Source organism: Fomitiporia mediterranea (assembly GCF_000271605.1).
Source record: "Fomitiporia mediterranea MF3/22 unplaced genomic scaffold FOMMEscaffold_11, whole genome shotgun sequence".
Classification (NCBI taxonomy): Eukaryota; Fungi; Basidiomycota; class Agaricomycetes; order Hymenochaetales; family Hymenochaetaceae; genus Fomitiporia; species Fomitiporia mediterranea.
In genome coordinates, this window is record NW_006760396.1 from 1,439,653 (window position 1) to 1,456,324 (window position 16,672).

At 41.5% G+C, this 16,672-nt stretch overlaps 6 protein-coding genes across 6 annotated transcripts; 4 read left to right on the forward strand and 2 right to left on the reverse strand.

The window, feature by feature from the left end:
* Positions 1 to 465: 465 nt before the first annotated feature.
* On the forward strand, positions 466 to 2,035 carry FOMMEDRAFT_128009 (NAD-binding protein). The gene is made up of 4 exons (XM_007270067.1): positions 466 to 1,347; positions 1,406 to 1,533; positions 1,591 to 1,740; positions 1,796 to 2,035. Exons 1-4 carry the CDS (start codon positions 670 to 672, stop codon positions 1,827 to 1,829), a joined length of 990 nt encoding a protein of 329 aa, XP_007270129.1. The 5' UTR covers positions 466 to 669; the 3' UTR covers positions 1,830 to 2,035.
* A 225-nt stretch (positions 2,036 to 2,260) lies between these two features.
* Positions 2,261 to 3,109, forward strand: FOMMEDRAFT_160296 (uncharacterized protein; the record flags this gene model as incomplete). Its single annotated transcript, XM_007270068.1, has 3 exons — positions 2,261 to 2,374; positions 2,444 to 2,913; positions 2,965 to 3,109. The coding sequence occupies 3 exons, from the start codon at positions 2,261 to 2,263 to the stop codon at positions 3,107 to 3,109; spliced, it is 729 nt and encodes a 242-aa protein (XP_007270130.1).
* A 351-nt stretch (positions 3,110 to 3,460) lies between these two features.
* Positions 3,461 to 4,886, forward strand: FOMMEDRAFT_142710 (NAD-binding protein). The gene is made up of 7 exons (XM_007270069.1): positions 3,461 to 3,517; positions 3,570 to 3,578; positions 3,645 to 3,704; positions 3,764 to 4,348; positions 4,403 to 4,530; positions 4,582 to 4,731; positions 4,786 to 4,886. The coding sequence occupies exons 4-7, from the start codon at positions 3,938 to 3,940 to the stop codon at positions 4,814 to 4,816; spliced, it is 720 nt and encodes a 239-aa protein (XP_007270131.1). The 5' UTR covers positions 3,461 to 3,517; positions 3,570 to 3,578; positions 3,645 to 3,704; positions 3,764 to 3,937; the 3' UTR covers positions 4,817 to 4,886.
* Positions 4,887 to 5,793: 907 nt separating this feature from the next.
* On the forward strand, positions 5,794 to 7,194 carry FOMMEDRAFT_136434 (NAD-binding protein; the record flags this gene model as incomplete). Its single annotated transcript, XM_007270070.1, has 5 exons — positions 5,794 to 6,167; positions 6,221 to 6,388; positions 6,444 to 6,593; positions 6,648 to 6,677; positions 7,176 to 7,194. 5 exons carry the CDS (start codon positions 5,794 to 5,796, stop codon positions 7,192 to 7,194), a joined length of 741 nt encoding a protein of 246 aa, XP_007270132.1.
* Positions 7,195 to 7,417: 223 nt separating this feature from the next.
* Positions 7,418 to 8,279, reverse strand: FOMMEDRAFT_160298 (uncharacterized protein; the record flags this gene model as incomplete). The annotated part of the gene is made up of 4 exons (XM_007270071.1): positions 7,418 to 7,453; positions 7,513 to 7,767; positions 7,826 to 8,179; positions 8,226 to 8,279. The coding sequence occupies 4 exons, from the start codon at positions 8,277 to 8,279 to the stop codon at positions 7,418 to 7,420; spliced, it is 699 nt and encodes a 232-aa protein (XP_007270133.1).
* Positions 8,280 to 13,514: 5,235 nt separating this feature from the next.
* Positions 13,515 to 14,687, reverse strand: FOMMEDRAFT_187206 (cytolysin; the record flags this gene model as incomplete). Its single annotated transcript, XM_007270072.1, has 8 exons — positions 13,515 to 13,664; positions 13,716 to 13,746; positions 13,789 to 13,801; positions 13,856 to 13,883; positions 13,940 to 14,012; positions 14,074 to 14,209; positions 14,277 to 14,458; positions 14,536 to 14,687. 8 exons carry the CDS (start codon positions 14,685 to 14,687, stop codon positions 13,515 to 13,517), a joined length of 765 nt encoding a protein of 254 aa, XP_007270134.1.
* Between the last annotated feature and the right edge of the window lie 1,985 nt (positions 14,688 to 16,672).

Consider the following 16,672-nt stretch of genomic DNA (forward strand, 5'->3'; position numbering starts at 1 on the left):
GGAGAAAATAAACTATTGGATATGCAAATCGGCCCATCACCGCGCATAGGATCAGATGATTGGCTGGATGAATTACAGAATGCACGGACGTATGTCCCAAGAGCTCACCCCTTTCGCGCGAATTTGTATTTGTTTATGAGCTTTATTTATTATTCGATATTCGTCGAAGTTTTCGTAAAACGAATGTAATTACCTAAGATACATATTATATAATGTAAAGAAAGGTCACGCACGGTTTCAACTTTCGACTTTCGCACAACTCCTCATCCCTGTTCATTCTCATTAGTCTCATCCATCCTCTTCTTGCGTCCATGAAATATGTCTCATTTAGCTTGTTTACACTGCCTAATGTTGGGTACAATACATAGTGAAATACCCAGGTTAGAGAAGGTAAGCTTTGTAAAAGTTTTCATACATGTTTATTAGATTGCTTAGCTTAGAAATCTCTGACCCAGTGCAAGCTGGCTGATCTTTCGGACCGTGTCTCGATAGGCTTCAATTCCCGGATCCAAATCGAACCAAAGGAATAAGTCTTCTCAAGGAGATAGAAGCATAGCTCTGTTCATCAATTTACGGGAAGACCTTCTATTCTGCCAGTTGCACGCAATCGCCCTTCGCATAAAGTGCTCTTAAAATCTCAACGGAAGGACATGGTTCTCTAGTTCTCCCATGTCAGCCTCTCTCAGAAAGCTCCTGCATCGTAGGTGCCTTCAAGTTCCCGGATCTTCAGTACACAGATGGTTCTCTGTTTCTTCACTGGCACGCAATCCGAATCTCCGTTCGACTTCTCCTCATGGTCCGATTGGCGTTGAAGCAGCGCTTCGTGCGGCCTCAGACCCATCATTCAAACCTGTACCTACGTTATTGCAGAAAGAGTTTTCGCTTGCAGGCCGAGTAGCAGTCGTAACTGGCGGACAGCGTGGCATCGGCTTAGAGACAGCTGAAGCGTTAGCGGAGGCGGGAGCCACGGTGTATTGTCTCGACCTGCCCTTGGAGCCAGATAAGTCTTTCAGTGCCACGCAAGAGTACGTTGCGAGACTTGGTTTAGGGGATGGTGCACGTCTTGAATACGCGACTGTGGACGTGACAAATCAGAAGGCGATCTGGGATGTCGTTGAGAAGATTGCTGAGAAGGAGGGTCGCTTGGACGCATGTATTGCCGCTGCGGGCATATCGGCTGGCGAAGAGTGCCTTGATCACTCCGCGGAAGGTTTCTCGAAGCAGATAAACGTAAATGTGAACGGTGTCTTTTACACGGCCCAGGCTGTCGGCCGTCAGATGGTCAGATTCGGTACTCCTGGCAGTATCATTTTGATTGCCTCAATGAGTGGAAGTCTCATGAATAGGGTAAGCGGGTTGTTGTCTTTGGCCGCTAGTACGTGATAATTTATCTTGTGACCAATAGGATCAAAGTATTATCGCCTATAATACAAGCAAGGGTGCTGTGTTACAGATGGGCCGAAGCCTAGCCTGTGAGCTTGGTCCGAAGAACATTCGGGTGAACACGATTTCGCCAGGCTACATTTACACCTAGTACGGTCGTGCTGCGCTTTTCTAATAAAAAATATTGCACTAACATCTCGTCTGAAGTCTTACAGCTACAGTCATCAATCAACAACCACATCTCATGCAGAAATGGGGATCCGAGAACCCACTTAATCGAATGGGAAGGACGCACGAGCTCCGTGGAGTAGCTGTTTGGTTGGCGTCAGATGCGTCGAGCTTTTGTACAGGAAGCGAGTGCGTCATTTTTCTCTACTTTAATGACTATGCCTCGTTGACAATTCATAAATAGCATATTGGTTACTGGTGGTCATCATGCATGGTAGACAAAGATGTAAAAGTCGTGACTTCCTTCGCTAGTATTTTCCAGAGTCTCTATTTATGAAGTGGCGTGGAGGAGCCTCTCGTATTTCATTTGCACGGTGTATCGGTGTTGATATGTATAGAGACAAACCTCAAGAAGTGCATAACCCCCGTTCCTGGCACCCATTAGTTGTATGAGCTCTGTTATCTCCTTTCCCTTCATCGAACCAGATGGGCCAGACAAAACGAGGTTAACGTATTCTACGCACTCGAGAAAGAGTATTGCAACGAGAAGCGAGAAAGCAGAATAAACAGCGTGCATTTCATGAATATATGATATATGCCGTATGTGTCCAGAGACATGGATTAGAGTAAGGAAATGAGTATCACGATGAAGCTGGTTGCATGTTGGAATTTCTAAGGCTTCTAGTCCAATTTCGAACACAATAAAAGAATGACTCAGTTTGATCCAGTTTCAAGCTCTCAAAAGGATGAACGTGATTCACTCTTTCCGTTAGCCGTGCATAAAACAGGGCAACGTCTTCGGAAATCCACTCAACAGTTTCAGGTGGGTTATTCAGTTAGTTGGAAGTTGTTTTAAAATTTACAAGGCACTGTCCACTGATTACGTCACCAGATGTCGAACCAGATCTTCACTGTCGGGTCTTTGTACATTGCTGGCTTTACCCAAGCGCGTTCTCCACACATTGCGTTCATCATTCCCACAGACACCAAGTCTGGCCGCGTTGTACACATTCGGATAGACCATGCCACTTCTCCTACGTGGGCCTACCAGTGTAGGTCGGAAAAGATAGAGGGAAATATGTTCCTATCGTCGCTTCTGAAGATTCACGACGCAAGCAAAGGAGAACTCACCATCTCTCAACTTGAAGATGTTGCAAAGACTGTTCATGTGCCCGAGAACGATGAGTTCGGAGAATGTGGTCCCTGGGTGTTCAGAGTCGTCGAGGAACTGCATAAGTTCGGGCTGGTGGTGCTGCTCGACGGGGAAAGGCTCAGTCAGGAGTTTGCCGCATTTGCTGGGGAAAGTGCGGAATTTGCCCGACGGGATAGGTTTCCTAATGTTATGGTCTCACAGTTCTGCTCGTAGATCTTGAAGTCCTCGTTATTGTATCTTACTTAACAATCATACCACAGGTTCATCTTTCGGGCATCGCAAAACCTTGAGACAGGTCTGGACGAGTTTGGCTCCATAATTGAAAATCAATCCTTCGAGTCTCAAAGTCCTCAGCGTTCATGTACGACATTAGTTTCTTCTGATCGAGAAAATACGGAGGAGTGATCAGGTGTCAGTACTTCTTCACGGTTCTTAGACAGCAAAACCGTGGGGACTGCTTTTTCAGCTTATACCTAACTCCAAAGGGATAAATAGTATCGAAATCGGTGTGGGAGTTGGGTCAACAAGGAACAATTTACAAAGTAACAGGGCCCTACTTTGATGACCACACCTCGTTGATGATTCATACAGAGCATATCGGTTACTAGTGCTGTCATGCATGGTAGACGAAGATGCACTGATCCTGACTTTTTTTTTGCTGGCATTTTCTAGACGCGTCGGAGCCTATGGTGCGTCAATTCCTTCATTTGCATAATGTTTCACTGTTGGTATGTAAAGAGACATGCCTCAAGAAGTGGGTAACGTGTGTTCCTGGTATTCGTAAATAGCATCCCGCTAGGAGAATGATACAAGGTAAGTATTACAATTATGAGCTCTGGTGCCTTTTTACTTTTCATCGGACCAGATGGACTAGGTAAAGCGTGGTTAACGCAATTTACGCATTTAAGTTTAACTGCGGAATGGTGACTGTTGGTGTTAGGTCGCATTGTCAGTGGCGTCTGGTGAATAGGCATAAGCGCCTACAAGAGTAAATAAGCCGGTAAGGAGGAGCTGTCACCTTACCTATGCCTATCAATGACTTTTACGACGATGCCACAGCACAGCCCAACAGCACACCCGGTCTCAATTCATGAACCAGTCGGTGTTGAGGCGGCCTTCTGCGCTGCAGCGGACCCTTCCTTTGAACCAAGGCCTACACTATTTGAGAAGGAGTTTTCGCTTGTAGGCCGGGTCGTAGTTGTCACCGGAGGACAGAATGGACTGGGTTTGGAAATGGCTGAGGCACTCGCCGAGGCCGGAGCAACTGTCTATTGTCTCGATCTCCCTATAGTACCGGACAAGGCGTTCCATGTCGCGCAAGCGTACGTCTCGAAACTTGGATTGGCCGGAAATGCACGCCTTGAGTACAGATCTGTAAACGTGGCCGACCAGAAGGCGATCTGGGACGTTATTGAGATTATTGCGGAGAAGGAAGGCCGTCTAGATGTGTGTATTGCAGCCGCGGGGGTCCTAGTGGCAGAACCGTGTCTTGAACACTCCAAGGAAGGCTGTCAAAGACAGTTCAAGGTAAATGTGGACGGTGTTTTCTATTCCGCTCAAGCTGCTGGTGGCCAGATGACCAAGTTTAGAGTACCAGGAAGTATTATCTTGATCACTTCAGTGAGCGAACATCTCATAAACAGGGTAAGATGAATGTCCATCATTCTCGGAAAGACAATTTATCTATCATCGCTTCAGAATCGGTCCTCAACTGCATACAATACGAGCAAAGCCGCCATCTTACAGATGGGCCGAAGCCTGGCGTGTGAGCTTGGGCCAAAGAACATCCGCGTGAACACAGTATCGCTGGGGTACATAAATACCCCGTTCGTGTTTGCTTTGGCTTATTGGCACGTATACTAAAATTGCTCTCCAAGTACTACGGAAAAAACGACTGAGGCGCAACAACAGACCTGGGACCAATGTAGCTCGGAAACCCCATTAGGAAGTATGGGGAAGCCAAATGGGCTTCGTGGCGTAGCTGTTTGGCTAGCATCAGATGCTTCCGCATTCTGCACTGGCAGCGAGTACGCCACTTCTTCATTTTTGCGTGATATTATTACTCATAATTCTATGCTTAGCATCATGGTTACCAGTGGCACGCAAGTATGATAGTCCAGGGTATTATAGTTAGCCATGGATTATTTTCATGGAATGTTCAGCCTTTTTCTAAAACAAATTGTACGGTTGCGAGAGAGCACCCTCGTTAATTACTCGTCTTGTGTCCTGCATCTCTTTGGATCACTGGAATAATTCCATGTCGTAGTTGAGAATCAGCCTTCATGTTTGCGAGCCTCGGATTGTTACTTTGTCTTGCTGACCAAAGTTAGCAGCACGTGATCCGTTTATTTCTCCATTTAGACGAACTTGCAATGTCGATCCTCGTTTTCATTCCTTCATGGGATTTCATATTTTCCTTTCGATCTCGCGCTCATAAGCGATAAGAAAATCGATATTAAGTCTCAGTAGAATACACTGAAGCAGGTCATTATTTAGCTCTCATGATTCCTTGTAGAATACATGAAAAGGACCCTCCTGGCTTTAAGAATGTCAGTTTGTTCTGTTTCACAATCCATCTGTCTCACCATAGTCTGATGTCTGGGTCCTTTTCATTTCCCACGACCTGAAAAGGTACAAAGTTACATCTTAAGGGGATATAAAGGTATATAATACAGCGCCACAAATTATAATACAACAGTTAACTTTTCTTGGGACTCCGAGTCAATGTCAATTTGCATGCCCTGACAGTCAAAGTAATCATTTGAATCAGGTTCTGAAAACGAAAAAATCAAGTGCCGTTGCTGTTAACCATGTCTAAGCTTGTATCAGCGTTTGTCAAGAGGAACTCTCTAGTCAAACATATTCCAGCCAGAAATTTGCTTCCATGTCGGCAGTTTTCCACCACATCCTTGACACATAGTCCGAAGTATCAATCCAATCTCTCGCATGGACCAATAGGTGTTGAAGCAGCTCTCCGTGCTGCATCGGATCCATTTTTCAAGCCAAAAGCCACATTATTTAAGGAGGAGTTCTCACTTGTAGGTCGAGTAGCAGTTGTAACTGGAGGGCAGCGTGGCTTGGGGCTGGAAATGGCAGAAGCACTAGCAGAGGCAGGAGCGACTGTGTATTGCCTCGACCTCCCGTTCGAGCCTGACAATACATTCAGAGCCGCTCAATCATACGTATCAAAGCTCAGACAAGCAGGCAACACAAGACTGGAGTATACATCTGTAGATGTAACGAATCAGGTAGAAGTGTGGAATGCAGTGGAGAATATTGTTAAGAGGGAAGGACGCTTGGATACGTGCGTTGCTGCTGCAGGCATCAGAGTTGCAGAGGATTGCCTCGCTCATTCTGCTGAAGAATTCCAAAAGCTAATGGATGTAAACGTGAATGGTGCCTTTTACACGGCTCAAGCAGCTGGTCGTCAGATGGTCAAGTTCGGTAACCCTGGCAGTATCATGTTGATCGCATCACTGAGTGGGCATATGACGAACAGGGTAAGAGCATTATCAGAGTGATAGCAAGCAAGCGACTTACAATTTTGTGCGTACAGGGACAAAATAACATAGCATACAATACTAGTAAGGCAGCCGTGATACAAATGGGCAGAAGTTTAGCCTGCGAGCTTGGACTACAGAACATTCGTGTAAATACGATCTCACCAGGATATATTCATACTCAGTGAGTTTCTTCCAAGTCTTGTCCCCGGATGCTGTAATTGTTAAACTACATTAAGGTTGACTGCAACAGTCATCGGGGATCAGCCTCACTTCCTGGAGCAATGGAAGTCGGAAAGCCCTCTCGGGAGAATGGGAAGGCCTCACGAGCTTCGTGGCGTTGCTGTTTGGCTAGCGTCTGACGCATCCAGCTTTGTCACTGGTAGCGAGTGCGTATTCTATCCTTATATGATAGATGAAAAATATAACAGACGTGCATACAGTATTCTCGTATCTGGTGGATCGCATGCATGGTAACAGAAGTTGAAAAGGTAAATGGGTTTTGAGATGTTACGGCAGACATTTCAAGATGACGTGAGACACCCTTGCGTTAGGTCTCGTATAGATAGATCAGCTGTCATATTAACTGTGTAGCCTAAAGTAATGAGGAAAGATTTCCAGATATTCTGAGGCCATTGCACAAATATCTGGACTCAGTTTGTCGGAATCGGCGATTTAATGTATCATCAGCAAAAAGTCTTTATCCTTGTATTTGCATATATAGTTATAAATTTTTCAAATTATTTAAATTTTATATAAGTACATATTTCGAAGTAACTTTTATATATAGTAGTATAAGGGAAAATATGGGTACCATATTCTTTATTGTTATTCTTAAGATATGTGGTCCTGTGTAGTCCTTATTAATCTTGGGAATATGTACAAGTAAATATATCAAAGTAAGATTCAAATATTGTCTAATAATGCTTGCATATTTTAAGAAGCCTGATATACAATATAATATGTACAAGGCATTATAAGTGTATCTAAGTTTTACAGCTTGTTGAAATACTTTTCACTTATTATTATTATAGTCGTTTGTACAATTGCAATAAATTAAATATATCCAAAGAAATATGTAAATACAAATAAACTATCTAATAACAACCCCCGGAGAAGGAAGAAAGCATTCTCGGGCTGCTTGATGTAGTCTTTGTCACCACGCTTTAGTCGTCGCTCGGTTCCTGCAATTTGAATTGTGTGCATGTGTGAATTAAGGTCGAGCAGGTTGTGGAGGTTGAGGCTGCGCCTGTGAGACGAGTTTAGAGTGATAAGCGAGTGACAATAAAAGAGAGAAGATGGGCGCACCGCGACAGTGTGCAGCGAGTGTGAGTGGTTCACCTGGGTTAAATCCAGAGCGTTGAACAAGCTAGTTTGAGCTGCAGGGGAAAGCGTGTCTGTGCAAGCGCATTGCAAGCTCTGGATACAACGTGCAATCAGAGGTGCAATATCAGTAGTAGTTGTGGATGTCTTCAAAGGTGTATCTCCGGGATGTTCTGGCTTGAATGGAGGGGGTGAAGTGGATGCTGTGGACGAACTTGGCTCAGGAGGGGTGAGCGGTGGCTAGTGCTTCCGTTATTCAAAATGGTGTCATGGACGGCACTGAGGAATGTAAATGCACATGGCGTGGGCCCATCAAGGGTGATGTCAAGCATGGGATGATAGGTGGGGAAGGAGAGTGCGCGGGGGTCGGAGAGAGGATTGCGCCTGAGAGTGGTCGTACATGGACATTGTCACGAGCGTGTGCTCGTCGATTGTTGCTTGCGTTTCCGAGCAGAGAGAAGTACGCGAATACATGGAAATATTGAAGAAGTCGTTCGGCATTGGTGAACAGTGCGGATGTGCGAATGCGAACGCAAAAAGGAAGGCGAGCGTAAAAAAAGGAGGACAACGACGGAGAGGAAACGCAAGCGGCGGAACGAGGAGCGGGAGCGATGGAAGGGAGATAAAAAGTTGGGAGGAGATGGATGAGCAACTATTTTGCAGCTTATGATGAAGTGGATTGACTGCTTACGCTTTACATTGAAGGACGGCGTAGCTAGCTGGGTCGTGTCGTCGCAGGATCTGAGGCTCATGCGGGCATTGCAATGGCAGATTGGAGAGACGACTCAGACGAGTACAGCAATGTTTTGGTCTAGGTTGTTGCAGGCGGAGTGCCTGCTGGTAGGACGCTTGCAAACAGAGGACTGGAGTGGAGAGAACAAGTGCAACTTGATGTCGAACGGGTGGCAGAGGGTTGTAGGAGATGGTGAAGGTCGGAAGCAAGGAGTGACGAGAAGGAATGCGTCATTATATGCTCTCGATCTTCAATGCTTGATCACATAAGTGAGTGATCTTACTTATATTATTGAGTTTGTACGTACAAAATAAGTCCTATATTATGCATACAATATAGTAAATAGATTACTGTAGATTTATATTCAACTTAAAAATTATTTGCTCTTTTACAAGATAGTCAGAGTACTTTTAACATTATTATAAGTACTTAAAAAAAATTTATTTATTATGTATATACCTAATACAGCTTAGATTAGATTTACGTACTTAATATAACTCATACACATATTATATATAACAATGTATATCTTGAAGTGACCCTGTATATAATGTAATACTTGTATTTGTCTTACATACTGTTATATAGCTTGTATTCTCTTTATATATTAAAGTTAAACCTTACTTTAGCTTGTATATTAAATATAAAAAATATGTTTTAAAATATAATATACAAGCTTATATATGGAATCAGACTTTTTCCTAATGTATAGCACTACAAATATCTAATGCAGGATCTACTGTGTGGTATGATTCTGCACACTGTTACTTCTATTAGGGTTATGAATCACATATTCAATGTTAAATTTACTGGCTTGCCATTACTATCACACTTTAGAGATTGGAAAGTCTACTAGTCAGAGTACACATTAAGAGCACTTGTGATACTCTTACATAGTCCTAAGTCCAACAATACTGTGTGAGTGCTTACATGTAATAAACACTTTGTTCCTTGTATGTATGTTACTGTAGAGGATGTATTAATATTTACATACAAGACAACTGTATCAACATAGGCACAATAATGTGTAGATTAGCCAGGTGGTAATTTGACTACAAGAATACTTAGTTATACATACCATTTGGGTACCCATGTTTTAGGGTACAGATTCTGTCAAGTGCTTGAGAAGGTAGAGTATTCACTTGGTTTACCAGTCTCTTTACCTGCATGTTGTTGATCTAGGTTGATACAGTCCTACCTCTGTCTAGGACATATACATTAGATCAATACTGGCCATTGTGTGTCTCCTGAAAAATTTGCTAAATGAGGCATAGTATATTCTGAATCACATCATCCCTTTACTACTCACAAAACACAATTCTACAGTAGTCTGCAGGTACTAGACCCTTAAGAGATCCATTAGTAGTTTATACACTCTGTTGTACCTCATCCAATCATCTGGACACAATTCTTGTCCTGTTTAGAGAATATGTATTAGTATAGATCTTAGGTATTAGGAGTATTAATAATGAGTATACACATAGAATTTCTACAAAAGAAAGATGTATTTACCCTTGACATATATTAATGAGTATTGAAAGAACTATATTTGAGATATGTAAGGCAGACATAGGTGAACACTACTAAGATGTTTTGAAGGAAACTTGAAAATGTAGTAAACAAGAATTTAAAAAATTAATACAACATACAAAACAGATTCCTGCCTAGATATGCAGGATAAAAGATGTCCAGTTGACATCCTGATAAATGTTAGCTGGCATGCTCTAAAACAAAAGAACTATAAGAAGTACAAGAAGAAGCCTTATAATATAATATAATGAGAGAAAAACATATACAATGAGTAAGACAATAAATGATTTCTTGAAAAGGCTGGGGAATTGGATTCTAGCCATGTATGTAACCAATCTAATAACCAATCCTGTAATGAGAGGACTAGCAGTAACAAAGGCACTACATACATGCTAGAGAATTTGGTTATTAGAGTTAATAAATGTAGTGTTTCAAGCTATACAGTGAATTGCTCCAAACAATGACCCAACAGTACTAGTAGTAAGTATAAGCTACAGGTTTGCTAAGGAGATAAACACATGTTAGTATATAGAATATTAAGTCTTAAGTATTATACTTGCTTGTAATCTTGTATATTTTTTATATTTTATAAAATTTGTCCAATTACTTATAATCTTCCTAGAGGGTTAAGTAATGACAGTACAATGTTAGATAAGTAAGTAAGAATACTTTTAAAACTTAGCAATTTCTATTATAATTTTATAAATTGTCAAGTTATAAAAGTAATTATAACACTTTCTAAGATTACAAGACTAAGACATACTTATTTATTTGAGAAAGTATAATATCTGCTTATAATACTTATAAGTCATTACAAGTGTTTGAATTGCTTCCTTTTACTTCAGATACAATTTTTTATCAAATAATTAATAAAATATAATTATATTCAATTATTTAATACAAAATAATAAATGATACATTATTTCTACAGTCCTAACTCCTACACTACTAGTAGCCTCTGCCTTGTTCTTTTGTAAGTAGAATTTGTGTCAGAAAAGGATGAACACATTCTTAGGCCATTTGATGTAGTCTTTGTCACTACATTTGGTTGTCACTCAGGACCTGTGAGTCAAATTGTGTGTGTGTGTAGGATGAGGTTAAGTAGGTTGTAGAGGTTGAGACTGTGCCTGTTAGACAGGTTTAGAGTAGTTAGCAAGTGATAATAGGAGATAAAAGGTGGACATACTGTGACAGTATATAGTGAGTGTGAGTAGTACATACAGGTTGAGATCTGGAGTGTTGAACAAGTTGATTCAGGCTGTAGACAAAGCTGTATTAGTATACATATAATTATATTCTAACTAACATACAATTGGAGGAGTAGTAAACTGAGTTGTTTTTGTGGATTGTAAAGGTGTATCTCTGGGACATACTAGCTCAAACAGAGAAGGTGAAGTGGAATGTATGGACAGACTCAGCTCAAGAGGGGTAAGTGACAGTCTACTACTTCTGTTTAATATAGTATTGTCTGTTACACTAGAGAATGTAAATGTACATAGGGTGGACCTGTAGAGAGTAATGTTAAGCATGGAATAGGTAGGGAAGGAGAGTGTGTACAGTGTTAAAGAGAGGGTTGTACTATAGGAATGGTTGTATGTTAGTATTGTTACAAGCACACACTTGTTGACTGTTACTTACACTACAGAGTAGGAAGTATGTGAATGTATAGAAACATTAAAGAAGTTGTTCAGCATTAGTCAATAATACAGATGTGCAAATGCAAATGCAAAAAGGAAGGCAAGTGTAAACAAAGGAGGACAATGAAGGAGAGGCAATGTAAGTGGCAGAGTAAGGAGTAGGAGGGGTGGAAGAGAGACAAAAAGTTGGGAGGAGAGGGATGAGCAACTATTATACAAGTTATTATGAAGTAGACTGGCTGCTTACACTTTATAATGAAGGACAGTGTATTCAGCTTAGTAGCATTATTACAGGATCTGAGGCTTAGTACAGGCATTATAGTAGCAGATTGGAGAGACAAGTACAGTAATGTTTATTACCTATATTGAAGCAGGCAGAGTGTCTACCAGTAGGACACTTGTAGTAGGTAGAGGACTAGGCTAGAGAGAACAAGAGCAACAACATAGTGTTGGGGGAAGAGGATTGGGGAGATGGTGGAGGTAGGAGGGAAAGGAGTGACAAGAGCAAGTGTGTCATTATATGCTCTCAATCTTCAGTACTCAATTATGTAATCACTTTGATATATAGTTTTAAAATAAAACCAAATTATATTATAAGCCTAACAGGGTGATTGTTAACAATATTAATATATATAATCATATACTATCTTACTAAAAGTATTGTAATTAACTTAAAAGTGCAATGTATTACTTTTATGGATGTGTATACAAAGCAGACTTGGGAGGATACGAGACGTCATTGGTAGAGAGTAGTATGTACTACCAGTCTACGACAGATGACGCTTATACATATTCCATCTTTAGTAGTGTAAGGTTAGGATCGATTCACGCTGCGACTGACCTCGAAATATTTGACAAAGCTGGGCGCTCATATCACAGGTTTGTACTGCTTCTCCTAAGTGTGCCTCTCCTTTCTTCTGGTTTTGTTTTGAGCTCATCGTCAAATCGTGGAGCCAACCCGACACGGAATTGTTTGACTCGATCTACATTGTACTCTGTTGCACTGACTGTGTCTTCTGCATCCTAGCTGCTACATCACAAAAAAGTCACAACAAATGTATTTAATAATAGCAAAAGTAATCTAATAAAATGATTTCATAAGCATTACATTCTAAAATAATACTTGTATTTTACTTGTAATGTAATTATAATGATTGTATATAAATGTAAGAAATATACAAAGTTTCTATTAAACTAAAAACATGTTTTAGAGCAAGTAAGCTTACTCAAAGTATTATTACAACATTACATGTGAGATCAAGCACTTAACTCCTATTATAATATGCTAAAATTATATTATAAGTTATTTGTAACAATAGTTGATTGATTATAATAGTGATTCTTTCTCTCTCTCTGATACTTTCGAGAGTTGCGACGTCACGACACGCAGGGGTGATTAGATGAATATGACGAAGGCATGGGGCAATCTTCGACAGGCCACTCGACGCGGAAATTTCTTTGGGTGTCCTGATGTCTCGAATGCTTTGTTAACAAAGCATCATATTGTTCTATGGGCAGCTGGAAACGTTTACCGCCATGTTTCCTTTGGTACGATTGTTCTTGGGAAATCGAGTATAACGTTTGCGACAGCTGCATTTCAGCAAATGTTGCCATGAATGATGTTCTTCTGGAATTATGGCTTTCTTCAATTTCCAGCTACTAACAAGTGGAAAACATGCCGCGCTACTGCTTATGCTATGCGGGTATGTCGAACCGGTGGACTTTTTTTCGCCCTGTCATGATCGTTATGTTACTCAGCAAAATTGCTGTAGATAATATGTTGAAGCTCGTACCTTTTGTCAATCCCTGCCTTAAATCACTGCTTATTGGTATCAACAGGAACAATCCATTCTGTGCCCCCAAGCTCCGTTAAAGGTTATTGGAACTATTGAGAATTCTTGAGCACGAGCTACTCAATCTCGGACAGTACTTTCGGGCTCAGCCTCATAAATTGCATTGAACACATGAGCATTACATCGGTAGATAATAATTACGCCTGCACAGAAAGAGTGGTGGATCAGGTACAGTCGTCTTGAATCTCTGGAGACAGTAAAGTAACTAAATCCGCCGACGTATATCGCTTACACTTAATGCTTCGGGCGAGGTAGATGCGAAGTCTGCTTCTTGCCATTTTTATCTTCGCGAATAAGCTGGTAATTGTAGCTTGTGGTCTTGTAGACGCCCTGGAGAGTTACCGTCCCGGTAGGAGTTCCAAGGAGAGAATTAACGTCCCTCTCCTAATGGACGTTTGGTTACTGAAAAAGCTAGAACTTGTCTAATAGACTTACCCAATAGTAGTGGCCCTGATACCTAATATGGCTTATCAGTGGTAATTAGAGCCAATTTCATTCATTTACTTACTTGTCACCCTTAGCTTGAAGCAAAGAACATCAGACATTGAACGAGTTTGAGAGCAATCAAGACTTACTTCCAAGGCTGCCTGAGACTCCGTATTGCTGAAGACGAGTATTAGCTGGGTTACACGAAGAAAGTTTTCATGCTTGATGCATACCTGGCCGTATTCAGCAGTGCCAGTAGTGGTGGTGATGGTGCGTTTGACAAAGACTTTCTCGTGAGGACCAACGCTTGATAAAAAATAGTCAGATAGAGCATACAACTAAATAATAATAATAAAAGAAGGCCTACGTTATGTCCCAGGTATTGCTCAACTCGTGGGAGTTCTCTTTGGTTTGGCTCTTGTTATTTTCTGTGGAGACCGAAATAGAGAACTCGGATCCTCCCACTTCGGGAATCTCTATGGATTGTGAGAGTGAGATAGAAGCTATACGCAGAGCAATCTGGAGTTGAACATCTATTCAAAACAAACAGTTTAACGAAAGTAGACCGACCACTATTAGTAACCGAGAGCGTTGCTGAAGTGGTCTCAGTCCACTTCTCACTCCAAGAGGTTTTGAAAGGTTTGGAGTTGTGTGAGTTGTCGTAGCTCCAGACTGTATCGTCCTTATTGACGCTATTCGTATTGTGACCCTTGACAGAAGGAGAGCCTTTGGCGACGTTGTAGCACCACCACCTATTACAGAAATGAAGCCATTGTCGAAACAGTTAGCGGATAGGTACAAGGCACAAGTGAGAGAAATAATTACTAACTCATACTCGGAGGCAATGCCATTATTCAAGGACAAATCTTTTAACCCATGCATACTATGACCACGGGATGCATTCGCTTTATCGTAGACTTGCTGAATTGGCCAGCCAAGGTTGGAAAGGTCCTCCCAAGTAGTCTTTGGGCCGGTAGGCATTCTGAGAGGTGAATTGCGACTGGGATATGCAGAACAGATAGCGAACCACATCTACTGGACGTTCTTTTATATAATGATTAAGTGCATGCGGGCCGATTTCCTGGTGAATTGTCATCCACCGTAACTTGCTTATTTCCGAATAACTAATTCGGCATTCTGGGTACGAGTAACATGTATATGATCGCCGTAAGCGGTGACTATGTTTCAAATTCCTGAGTCGCAAGCAATGCATGAATGAAATTAGATACTAGTTTTACTGGAAATGAAACTTCCGCATATCTCCGATCCTGAAACTATATATTATGAACTCCTGGCTTAAGTGCTAGTGCTGCCCATCGGATCAGCGTGGAAGTAAATCATGGAAGGAAACCTGGAGCTATAGGCGTTTCATTGCTAATAGCTGTGTCCTCAGATCGGTTAGTACTGTATCTGCTTTAATACAAGCAGCATGAACACCTGCTGGGAGAAACACAAGTAGGATATCGTCTCATATTCATCCTTTCGTCTAAACAAAGTATTATATAGTCTTAATTAATATGTAAACAATGTATTCTCAAATAACAAAGGTATGGGGGCTAAATTGAAAGTAACATTGGTCTAGACACTATATAATGTTGATAAATCAATTGATCTTGGACATTTTTTGAAATACTTGTAGCTATTGTTACAATTTGACCAGAACATTCCATGGTAGGCCTGGGCCCGGCATCCAAGGTGAGTGTATGAGTATGAAGTTATTCCATAAGTCTCCTTGCCTTTCGGGATGCTTGAACCACGCGTCTTCCACATGCTCGTAGAAATAACAAGCACCGAAGGAAGAGACTGTCAGGATTCTAAGAAAATATTTTGAAATTCATCAAGGAGTAATAGCAATGGACATATTCAAATTTTCATTTATCCAGTAATTTGGCTTATTAAAGTAAAGTATACCTAATAAATTCTGAAGTTTATTCCACATCAACAATATTAAATTTCTTCGTAGCTTATTATAGCTATTTTAAAGCCGTTCGAGAGATAGACTAATGGGGGATTGTAGAATGGCACATTTGTAATTTATATCGAAACATAAGGACGACTGAAATAGTTGTACCGGAAATTACGCCTCCACGAATTTCCGGTCCTCACGGGTACGTAAGTACGCCTGTGATAGGCTTGAAGGACTCGTTTCACTGATCGGAAAAGTTTCTCGGAAGGTATTTGGCGAGGTTATCGGGAATTGTGGTAGAGCAGTCGGGCTGGACGGGAAGTAAAGATTGTCCAGATGCTTACTTTAGTACCAGCGAGAAGGTGATGACTGAGCTTACTGATAGCATTCCCAACTTCATTACCTTCCGATCTGAGACTAGGGTGAGACGGAGGCCACGATTATGGCTGCATCGACTTGCAGGTCTGCTGGCTTGAATACTAACTTGTCCTGCTACGGCTGCTAACATTGCTCTTCGTCCTGGAAGGATTTGTGTCTGGACGAACTCAATTGCTGATACGTTGACACTAAGGGGCTAAATCATCAAGCCGCAATCACTGGGAAGGTTTCACTAGACCTGGCCACTTGAAGTTCGCAGAAGACAGACAGAAAGAGGCGCACACGAAGCGAATGCATAATCCGGCGATGACAATAAATTTGTAACCACGGGACTAGAGCATCGATGCACGTCGAGCTGGCAGCTGCGATACCGATGGCAGTTGGCACAACAGAGTGAATCGGGACAAATATTTTCGCGTCGGGTTGACTCAACGACTCAACGGCAAGTTCACAAATAAAAGTAGAAGTGCACAAAGGCAGTACGAAACCTAAGATATTTGCGTCAAGCTTTGTTAGTTATAGTAACGGCCACGTCTTTTCTTTTCATCTGATAGATGTGGAGTGTAACTGGCGCACATATAGTATTTTGGTGTCCGCTGAACGGTACACTTGGTAGCAGAAGTTGAAGCAACGCGAGTGCATGACAGCAAGAAAAAAAGCATTCACATGGGGCATTTCACAA

What these genes read in the sequence shown, in the direction of transcription:
- FOMMEDRAFT_142710 (XM_007270069.1), top strand. Translation starts at nt 3,938, where the DNA reads ATGGCTGAGGCACTCGCCGAGGCCGGAGCAACTGTCTATTGTCTCGAT. An exon ending in GCGAACATCTCATAAACAGG is followed by an intron (nt 4,349 to 4,402) that starts GTAAGATGAATG and finishes TCATCGCTTCAG; the next exon opens with AATCGGTCCTCAACTGCATA. An exon ending in CTGGGGTACATAAATACCCC is followed by an intron (nt 4,531 to 4,581) that starts GTTCGTGTTTGC and finishes TTGCTCTCCAAG; the next exon opens with TACTACGGAAAAAACGACTG.
- FOMMEDRAFT_128009 (XM_007270067.1), top strand. Translation starts at nt 670, where the DNA reads ATGTCAGCCTCTCTCAGAAAGCTCCTGCATCGTAGGTGCCTTCAAGTT. An exon ending in GTGGAAGTCTCATGAATAGG is followed by an intron (nt 1,348 to 1,405) that starts GTAAGCGGGTTG and finishes TGTGACCAATAG; the next exon opens with GATCAAAGTATTATCGCCTA. An exon ending in CCAGGCTACATTTACACCTA is followed by an intron (nt 1,534 to 1,590) that starts GTACGGTCGTGC and finishes TCTCGTCTGAAG; the next exon opens with TCTTACAGCTACAGTCATCA.